The sequence below is a fragment of the Berghia stephanieae genome, chromosome 9, assembly GCF_034508935.2.
Source record: "Berghia stephanieae isolate SIO BIC M18660-M18661 chromosome 9, UCSD_Bste_1.3, whole genome shotgun sequence".
NCBI classification, from domain to species: domain Eukaryota; kingdom Metazoa; phylum Mollusca; class Gastropoda; order Nudibranchia; family Aeolidiidae; genus Berghia; species Berghia stephanieae.
The window spans coordinates 14,100,017-14,111,705 of record NC_088368.1 but is presented as its reverse complement, the minus strand read 5'-3'; the positions used below and the strand labels follow the sequence as shown (position 1 = coordinate 14,111,705).

At 37.8% G+C, this 11,689-nt stretch overlaps 1 protein-coding gene across 1 annotated transcript; it reads left to right on the top strand.

The window, feature by feature from the left end:
• The first annotated feature begins 8,526 nt into the window (after positions 1 to 8,526).
• On the top strand, positions 8,527 to 9,510 carry LOC144979141 (uncharacterized). Its single transcript, XM_078925742.1, has one exon. It carries the CDS (start codon positions 8,527 to 8,529, stop codon positions 9,508 to 9,510), a length of 984 nt encoding a protein of 327 aa, XP_078781868.1.
• The last annotated feature ends 2,179 nt before the right edge of the window (positions 9,511 to 11,689 follow it).

The window sequence follows — 11,689 nt, the reverse complement described above, 5'->3', positions numbered from 1 at the left end:
AAATATAATAATAGAGAGATGATTTACAGGGGAAAAATATCATCCCAAAACAATAACTATGCATTCGACTGTTTCCCTCCCAGCCAGGACCAGGACAAAACCAAGTAATCTCATTCCAAGACAAATACAGAAAGCATGTTGGAAAACAAACATAGGGGGATAGAAGACACAGTAAGTACCTCCCTGCCCACTATGGGAGGTCAGGAACTCCACCCAGAATTTACATGGGAGGTCAAAAGACCCCACCCAATCAAACAAAATACAACATAGAAATTCGCTACAGCAAATATCTACACTCGTTTTGTTTCGTCATACAAATTTTAGTGGGTTTTTTTCTTCTTTCAATTTCAATCTCATGTAACCATTTAGCACTTGAAGTTATAGCTATAACAACAACAATAATAATAATGATGATAATAATAATAATAATAATAATAATAATAATAATAATAATAATAATAATAATAACAATAATAATAATAATAATAATAATAATAATAATAATAATAATAATAATAATAATAATAATAATAATAATAGTCATATCATATTTATATCAAAAGATCAAATCAATCATGTAAAAGGGCACAGGAATACACAAAGATAGAATACAAGATAGGAATATAATATGTACAATTCAAATCATTCAACACCAAAAAGATGACATGGTGTAAAATAAAAAAAAAAAAAAAAAGAGAAAAGAAAATCTGACAGAGCTTAAAATCATTTCCCCATCAAGAAAGGAGCAAAGACATAGATATTCCTGTCAAAGGGTGATAGTGAACATGACACAACAGTGGAATTTAGATAATAACAAGAAATGAAGTGAGTAGAAAAGTGCGAGAAGGCAATAGAGAATAAAAATCTTTGCAGCAATGGAGTCTCGAACCCACGATCCTTCGGTTACGACAACTCTGCCTTGTCGTGAGAGGGACGCTCTACAATCGCCAAAATTCACCAAAAAGTGCCAGAATTAAAAAAATGGTGGCGAAGGGGGCTCGAACCCATGACCCATTTGTTACGGCAACTCCGTCTGGCCATGAGAGGGAAGCTCTACAATTGACGCATTCCACTATCTTCTGGTGCTTTTCTACTCACTTCATTTCTTGTCACCATCGACATAAGTGCCTGCTCCACTCACTTTTCTGGGTGGAATCTTGATCAACCCAACAATTCCTGACCAGAAATATTGATTGACATTAAGAAAAGTGGACTTTATCCATTATTCGTGAAACACAATTTGGGACCTACAAGTTACAAGGAGTGTAGAGAACATGACTTTATATAGATTCCACTGTATCTATATAGAAAAAATACAACTTATAAAATATTCATACAGTGATGATGATATTATGTTACGACGAATTAACAGGAGATGAAATTGTACGTACATACATACATTGAAAAATACATATTGACTTGTATTTAGGTCAGCAAAAGGCCCTAAGCAGGGCCTGAGAAAAGAAAAACAAAAATGCTTTTCAAATATCTTTTTTTTTTTTTTTTTTTATTTAACCGGGTTTGTTTTCATTGTCATGGGGGAGAGAGAAAACATTGACGAGTGTGAAATTGTTTTGTTTGTTTTAAAGGGTTTTACGGCGCTTGCAACACATTTAGGTTATATCAGAGTAAAAAGGAAGAAAATGGGATAGTAAAAAGTTCTAGAATTACAATTAAAGCACCCAAGAAAAAGTAAGACAAAGGGGAACTAGGAACAAATAGGGATAAGATGTAGATTCCAAGAGCTCACCACCAATGTACTTAGCTTGAGATCACCTATAAGTCTCATCCGGACACAAGCACAAAATCCAACAAAGAGGAATACACTCAAATGCTTACATGGTATACATTAAAAATAACATAATACATAACAGAGAGATGATTTACAAGGAAAAAAATATCATCTCCCAAAACAATAACTATGCATTTGACTGTTTCCCTCCCAGCCAGACTCCGAACAGGGCCAGGACAAAACCAAGTAATCTCATTCCAAGACAAAGATAGAACGCATGTTGGAAAACAGATATAAGGGGATAGAAGACACAGTATGTACCTCCCTGCCCGCTGTGGGAGGTCAGGACGAGTGTGAAATAAATTGAAAAACCAAGCTTGATGAAGAAGAAGACAAAACTGAAAAGGTTTTACCCTTCACATTTCCATTTATTTCTAATTATTAAAATTCACAGCTGGTATGGGTGGATCAGGACAGCAGGAAATTCAATGGCTTGTTACAAATCCCAAGCCGTCGTTCGAATGAAACAAAAATTAATTGTTAAAAATTCACACATGACACAGAAACACAAAATAATCATCATCTTGATAAGTTAACCAATTACAATACGAGAAATGTTGAAGAAGCAAACCTTAAATCACAAGTCATTCAGCTTTTATTTTAACAAATGTATTTAACTTTTTAAATCACTTTTGGCCATTTTTAGGTGATTTAGATATATGTCAAAAGTGATTTAAAATGCAACGCAGATTTCATGCACACCGCACAGGATTCGTGATTCGTGAAGACAGCTGACTGGCAACGTGCTCAAGAGTACAAGCCACGATGGATGATGATGGATGGACATGGATCGTGAGTCGTGGAGACAGCTGACTGGCAACGTGCTCAAGAGTACAAGCCACGATGGATGATGATGGATGGACATGGATCGTGAGTCGTGGAGACAGCTGACTGGCAACGTGCTCAAGAGTACAAGCCACGATGGATGATGATGGATGGACATGGATCGTGAGTCGTGGAGACAGCTGACTGGCAACGTGCTCAAGAGTACAAGCCACGATGGATGATGATGGATGGACATGGATCGTGAGTCGTGGAGACAGATGACTGGCAACGTGCTCAAGAGTACAAGCCACGATGGATGATGATGGATGGACATGGATCGTGAGTCGTGGAGACAGCTGACTGGCAACGTGCTCAAGAGTACAAGCCACGATGGATGATGATGGATGGACATGGATCGTGAGTCGTGGAGACAGCTGACTGGCAACGTGCTCAAGAGTACAAGCCACCATGGATGATGATTTAACTACTTTACAACTCAAATCTAAGTCATCATATCAACACTCGTCAACCTAATTTACTACCAACCAACACTTGCAGTAAATTTTGATCTTTACTTATAAACAAGCTTAACTCTCTCCTTACCAGTGCCATTTTCAGGAATATCCTGAAACTTCCTATGCATCCAGCACAAAACGACTTTTTTACTCAGTCAAAAAAAAAGCAAGAAGCACATACATGCTACACATAATTTTGTTCGGCCAAACGAGTGTCAATTTCCTAATGTGAATGAGAATAATGTTGGCTATATCGTAGCGAATGTGATGATTTCCCTTTGCGTGGTAAGGAGAGGGTTAATCTGTTCTGACAATAGCCACTGGTAAAATCAAAGACCATGTTAAAGCCTCCTCTATGCACGAAAATAAAAATCTTAAAAAAGCTAAATCTGAAATCACAGCATTTAGCCTTAATTTTGTATCATATTGATTTCATTATATCATACTTGTATACATATCAAAGTAAAAACAAACAAAAAATTAAACATTGCTGCCTTCAGAAATGATTCATTCAAACGATGACATGACAGATCGACTTGACAGATTCCCTTTCATTTACTGGTTTTATTTGTTAAATTTCAGAAGCTTGAAATGGGGTTGTATCAAAACAGAAAAATACCACAAGAATTCTACAATACTAATGTTATGATGAAAAGTTAAGGAAGAAATCCATTTTGTTGTTTGTTTGTTTTTAAGGGTTTTACGGCGCTCGCAACACATTAAGGTCATATCAGCGCCAGTAAAAGGAAGAAAATGGGATAGTAAGAAGTTCTAGAATTACAATTAAAGCACCCAAGAAAAAGTAAGACAAGGGGCAATTGGTTCAAATAGGAAACAGATGTAGATTTCAAGAGCACACTATCAAAATACTTAGTTTGAGATCACCTAAAGTCTCATCCAGTCACAAGCACAAGTCCCCACTTAGAGGAACACACTCAAATGTTTACAAATTATATCTAATATGCAAACAAAACAAAATACAATGCATAGCAGAGAGATGATTTACAAGGAAAAAAATATCATCTCCCAAAACTATACATTTGACTGTTTCCCTCCCAGTCGGGGTATCCGGCGCAGGGCCAGGACAAAACAAACTAATGTCATCCAAAGACAAAGACTGAAAGCCTGTTGGAAAACAGATATAGGGATAGAAGACACAGTAAGTATTCCTCTGCCCACTATGGGAGGTCATGAAACCCACCCAGTCATGGACACTATCAAAAGCTATAACTACTTATAACTACTTATAACTTTAATGCTACATCATTAATTTTTTTGTTTATTTTCCATTGTTCAACCCAGAGAAACTAAAAAACAAGACTTTTTCCTTAACTTTTCAAAATATCTTAGTAGTTGTGGACTTGGTAACCCACGTCCTTGAGATAATCAGGCATAAATTTAGCAGGAAAAAATATATAGATTTGGAATAGCAGTAATCTTTAGAAGAAATGCAACAAGTTTTTTTGGGGTTTTTTTCATACTGGATATAAAAATTGAAAAATTTTAGTGAACAAAACTCAGCTTATGATCTATATATTTGTTGCAACTCGTATCCAAGGAAAATGGAGCTTTTCTGCACAGTACAGCAAATTTATAGCTACAGAGAGGAAAAATTGGTTTAATTTCTAACTCAAAATACCGAATAAAATTTTTTTTTTTTTTAATTATTTGCAATGCAAAATTATCAAAGTTTTTATTTCTTATTTTACTTAATTCTACAGTTTTCGGGGTTTTCCCATTCATCCCGACAAACACTCATACCATTGTGAGACTGGGTGTCCAATATTGCGTTAACCTCAGAAGATTTGTTCTCTTTCTCCTGCCCATTTTTAATTCACCCAAAATATATTTTTTAAAATAAATAAACAAGTGAAATCCTTTGCTAAAAAGAACATCTATTGGACATGGAGAGCTACATTTGTCTTTTTCAAAGAAAAACAGTGCGTTCAACATGTACATTATATCAAAATGTTTATTTTTAAACACCTTATCCAGTTTAGGTTCTGTTTTTTTTTTTTTTTTTTTTTAAGGGTTTTATGGCGCTTGCAACACATTTAGGTTATTTCAGCGCCAGTAAAAAGGAAGAAAATGGGATAGTAAAAAGTTCTAGAATTACAATGAAAGCACCCGAGAGAAAGCAAGACATAGGGGAACTGGGAACAAATAGGGATCAGATGTAGATTCCAAGAGCACACTACCAATGTATTTAGTTTGAGACTACCTATGTCTCATCTGGACACAAGTACAAAATCCAACAAAGAGGAATACACTCAAATGCTTACATTATACATTAAAAAAAACAAATATCATAATACAAAACGGAGAGATGATTTACAAGGAAAAAAATATCATCTTCCAAAACAATAACTATACATTTGACTGTTTCTCTCCCAGCTAGGACTCCGACGAGGGCCAGGAAAAAACCAAATAATCTCATTCCAAGACAAAGACAGAAAGTATGTTGGATAACAGATATAAGGAAATAGAAGACACAGTATGTACCTCCCTGCCCGCTATGGGAGGTCAGGATCCCCATTAGGTTCTATCTAGGATTATCTGCGGCTATGTGGTCTAGTGGTATGACACTTGCTTTTGGATCAAAAGGCCCCGAGTTCTGCCTTGCTCGGCACATAGTTGAGTCCTTGTTAAAGGCTCTTTACTCGTATTCTCTAGAGTGGGGAAGGGTGAAATCTATCAAATGATGTACATTTTACCATATTTGTTTAATATCTTTCAATCTGGGAGGCACGTTTGGGGGGCTGGTCTTAGTCACCCCATTCTACGGTATTTTGAAAAGCTGAAGAATTGTTTAGTCTTCAACAAAATCATCTGGATGGAAAAAATGAAAAATTATAACTCCCAAAGCTGAATGTCCGTCACAATAATATATTATAGCAGTTAATAGCTGTTATATCATTTCTGTTGTATGGATCTGGTGAGTGACAGACACCCTTACTCACAAAATGCAGACCTTCATAAACAAATGCCTTCACAGGATTTTGAAAATCAAATTGCAAGACCACATTTCTAACATAGAAATATGAATAAGGTCAAACCAAGAACCCATCAGTAATCAAAGTAGGAGGAAATGGAGATGGGTCGGTCAGACATTGAGAAGACCAGGAAGAAACGTCACCTGCTAGTCCCCCCATTGGAATCCCCAAGACATGGAGGTTTGTTTTGGTTTTAAGGGTTTTACGGCGCTTGTTTGTTTTGTTGTTTTTGAGGGTTTTACGGCGCTTGCAACACATTAAGATCATATCAGCGCCAGTAAAAAGGAAGAAATGGGATAGTAAAAAGTTATAGAATTCAATTAAAGCACCCAAGAAAAGGTAAGACAATGGGGAATTTGTTCAAATAGGAAACAGATGTAGATTCCAAGAGCACACCATCAAAGTACTTAGGTTGAGATCACCCAAAAGTCTCATCCAGACACAAGCACAGGTCCCCACTAAGAGGAATACACTCAAATGTTAACAAATCAAATATAACATGTAAATAAAACATAATACAGTACATAACATAGAGATGATTTACAAGGAAAAAAATATCATCTCCCAAAGCAATAACTATACATTCGACTGTTTCCCTCTCAACCAAGGACTCCGACCAAGGTTAGGACAAAACCAAGCAATCTCACTCCAAGACAAAGACAGAAAGCATGTTGGAAAACAGATATAAGGAGATAGAAGACACAGTATGTACCTCCCTGCCCGCAATGGGAGGTCAGGATCCCCACCCAGTACGGCGCTTGCAACACATTAAGGTCATATCAGCGCCAGTAAAAAGGAAGAGAATATGGGATAGCAAAAAGTTCTAGAATTACAATTAAAGCACCCAAGAAAAGGTAAGACAAAGGGGAATGGTACAAATAGGGAATTGGTGTAGATCCCAAGGGCATACCATCAATGTACTTAGTTTGAGATCACCTAAAAGTCTCATCCAAGCACAATCACAGGTCCCTACTAAGAGGAATACACTCAAATGCTTACATTATGAATTCAAAACAACAAATATAATAATACATAACAGAGAGATGATTACAAGGACAAAAATATCATCTCCCAAAAAAATAACTATGCATTTGACTGTTTCCCTCAGCCAGGATATCCGGCCAGGGCCAAGAGAAAAACCAATCTCATTCCAAGACAAAGACAGAAAGCAAGTTGGAAAACAGATATAGGGGGATAGAAGACACAGTAAGTGCCTCCCTGCCCACTATGGAGGTGCTCATTTAATCCATAGCTGTGAAGCTTCTATGTCATTTCATGATTGTCAATTACTCATCATAGGGAAACACAACACAGATAAAACAACATTTTTCCAAAGGGTCTTTTCTTTTTTTTAATAGCTTAATACTACTGATGTTTTTTGGGTTTTGTTTTTTTTTTTTTTTTTCCCGCTAATTTCTTATATAGAAACAGCTTCATATTATAAATATTATATTATATATCATGATGTATAAGAAGGATGACAAACCACCGGCAGTCCAATAGGAAAATACTGAATTATCATCATATACTATCCAACTAACAATACAGAGCTGCCAACCTCTCCTGACAGAAAGAGGAGGATTAGTTGCCAAAAAGAGGAAGATTTAAGGAAAAAGAGGAAGATTCAAGTACGCGAAACAAACAAACAAAAGTACTTACATTACATTCCCTAAATTTGCAGGTTATCCATAAATGTCCATACACCCAAGTCTGTTATAATAGCCACTCCAGTTTATGAATAAAATTGTCTCAAAGCGTTTCTGTTGCACTTCTTTGTTCTTCTCATGTTTATGTACATCTAAAGTCTTCACCTCACTCATTTTAATTTATATTTAATTCAAATATTTACATAATATTTACATTATATACAGTCCAGTATATGACACTGGTTTAGTCCTTTTTCAAGGAAGCTGCAGTCGCAGACTTGGCCTTGATGAGCAGCTCCTTGGAGATAGGGTTCTTAAATGATTTATGACTCCATTTTGCTTTGCAAATACTGATGGACTCTAGCAATTTGTTCGACATGCTGGCCCTAAAATCAGTCCTATTCCTCTGGGCTAAGCTGAATAGTCTTTCACATGCTGCATTTGAATGGAAGATGGAAAGTATTCCCAGCATGGAACGACTAAGCAAATGAAATCTAGCAGAGCCAGTTTGTGTTTTTGCATTAGTGTGGGATACCTGAGTACCCAAATATCAGTATTCGATTACGTTATTTCAAGAATAAAAAGAATCACTTCGATTCCAAAATGGCTGACTATTGTTGACGTTTTCTACTTAACAAATTATTATTAGCAATCTACAATACACTACAAATGGCGACGAGCATCTAGAACCCAGATAAGTGCAATAACGTTTACATGTATTTTCATTCTACCAAGCCATAAAACTATAATCTATTGACAGACTACTACCAACTATTGAGCTTGCATTCTCCAGTCTTGTACGTGTACATACCAACATGCCAAGACCCGACACCTTCAACGAAGGACTAGAGTCCTTCACAAACTATAAAGAAAGACTGGATGCGTTTTTTGTTGCAAACGACATTACCGAACAGAAACAAACAGCAACTCTGCTATCATCCATCGGGGCTAAAACGTACAACACACTACAATGTTTGACGTCACCCGACCTTCCCTTTAGTAAAAGTTACGAAGAACTTTGCAAACTGCTGTCCAACCATTACTGCCCCCCTCCACTTGAGATAGTTGAAAGATTCAAGTTTCATAAACGCAGTCAAGCGATGGACGAATCTCTTCCTGATTTTTTAGCATCCATAAAACGGTTGGCTGAACACTGCAAATTCGGAGACAATTTAAAAATGTCTCTGCGTGACAGATTTGTTTGCGGAATACGCGATGAAACCATACAAAAGAGACTCTTGCAAGAGCCAAATCTCACTTTAGAATCTGCAACAGCTTTGGCACTTGCAATGGAAACTGCCCAGCGAGATGCAGCGGAAATCCACACAACAACATCCGGCAAATCAACAGCTGATCTCAACATTATAAAAACAAATCAGCCTTTACCTACTAACAGAAGACATAACTCACAAACATACCCACCGTGCCAATCATGTGGGAAAAATAACCACAGGAGAGCCGACTGCTACCTCCGTGATGCAGTGTGTAAGTCATGCAACAAACAAGGACACATTCAGAGAGTGTGTCAGGCCAGGAAGGGCAGCCAACAACAGAGGAGAGGAGGAGACAGAACCTCACAATCCCGACAAGTTCACGAGCTAGATGAAGACAATGTTTCCGAAGATAATTTTACACTGGAAATGTTTCACATGGAAGGAAACACACCAAAAATAAAGGTAGACTTGCAAATCAATAATATTCCTACAAAAATGGAAGTTGACACAGGATCTGCTGTTTCAGTGATGACGAAGAGGGACTTCACAAAAACTGCATGCAAAAATCTTAAGTGTTCTTCATGAAGGACACATTGGTATAGTCAAAATGAAAAACTTGGCTAGGGGATACTTCTGGTGGCCTGCTATTGACAAACAAATCGAGGCAACTACAAAAGAGTGCCCTGGTTGTGCTTCAGTTCAACCTGATCCACCGAAAGCTCCTCTTCACCCATGGCACTGGCCCGACAAGCCATGGCAAAGAATTCAAATAGACTTCGCGGGACCATTCATGGGATTAATGTTTCTAGTGGTCATCGACGCCCATTCCAAATGGGCCGAAATAATACCGACATCCAACGCCACATCCATTTCAACAATCAATATATTGAGCAATCTTTTTGCAAGATTTGGTTTACCTGAACAGCTCGTATCTGACAATGGTGTGCAGTTCACATCCAATGAATTCAAATCCTTCACAAAAGTCAATGGAATCAAGCACACCCTTAGCACACCCTACCACCCAGCAACCAACGGGCTGGCTGAGCGAATGGTCCAAACTTTCAAACAAGCTATGAAAGCTTCAAAAGATGAGAAGGGTACCATCCATACCAAACTGGCAAGATTCCTGTTTGCTTATAGGAATGCACCACACACAACAAACGAGAGCCCAGCATCACTTATGTTTGGCAGACATCTGCGAACTCACCTAGACATCATTCGACCAAGCATTCATACAAGAGTATCTTCATGTCAAGACCGTCAGCTTCGTACTCGCTCTTCTGCCAACACCAGGAACTTCGACAACGGAGACAACGTCCTGGTCCGAGACTACCGCGGACACCAACGATGGCAACACGGCGTAATACATGCCCAAACGGGAACACGCACCTTTGAAGTCAAAACAGCTCCCGGAGCCATATGGAGACGACACTCCGACCAAATTGTTCACACAAACGCCCCTGCAATCACAAGCAAACCAGCACCGGCACCACTATTGGACATCGTCCCAAACTTCAGAACGACAGAGATACCAACCATGGTTCAAACAACCCCAGCGAATGACCGAGATCCAAATTCTACGCGGTCACAGGTCGAGGTCCCGCCCTCACCACATAGAGAATTCCCAAATTCTCTAAGTCTCTCTGACAACATGTCACAGAGAACGCAATCTCAAAACAATCACAACACTACAAGTGCACCTTACACTACGAGAAGTGGTCGCAACGTGAGAAAACCAAACAAATTCACACTGTAGGCAGGGCCATTTATAAGCCTTAAGCTTCGACTATAATATTGGAAGAAATATTTGTGACGTTGCGACCACAAACATAAAAACACTTTGCATATACACAGCCGCACGAAGTAGACACTAGTTAAGACTATTAGAGTCCATTACTGTGTTTTCTTTTATCATTATGAACTGTTGACCACTTCAACTAGTTTAGTACTACACAGAAGAAACACTTTTTCTTACTCATCATTGATATATGAGATAATTTTTTTTAGCAAGACGAAACCAGTATTTATCCACTCTTTCTCCATTGAGCAGGGGCATTGCAGATGATTGCCAATCTCTAAACTGTCTGAAGAGAATATCCATGACCAGTACACTGGCCTTCTTCACAGGGAGCTAAAGATGGAAATCTCTCCAAAAAAAATTCTAAAGATGCCATCCTAGCCACGACTTTGTTGTCTGGATTAGCAACAGATGCATGCATGATTGGTTCTGAGTCTAAATTACACTTTGATTGGAGATAGACAACAGCTGTTTTCAAGTAGTCTCTAACAGACTTATAAAATTGTTTTTTGGCATCGTCTCCAAGTTCCTTCACCAATTTCCTACATCTATATCCAAGATCAATTTCACTTGATTGCAGGAGATTTTTTGTGTCATTGACATCAATTTGCAGCAAATCTTTACCTTGCACATTGATTCCATTGGTAAATGTGAGTTGAGTTACAATCATTACTCAACTACATAAAATTAAATATTCGATACCACAGGAATAGTAATGGTATATAGTAATATATTCTGGAATATACGGTATCGATACCAGATATTAGTGTAATCGCACAGCACATAAAATATGACTTGAATTGAAGTGAGTAAAATTATTTTTTTGAGCCACGCAATATACAATTGACTAAATAGCCAATCCGAGACCGACGGCTGAATAAAAAGCGGACAAAATGAGGAAAAAAGCGGAAATGCGGACAATCATGTGAAAAAGCGGACAATTCCGCTTTTTTGGCGGTAGGTTGG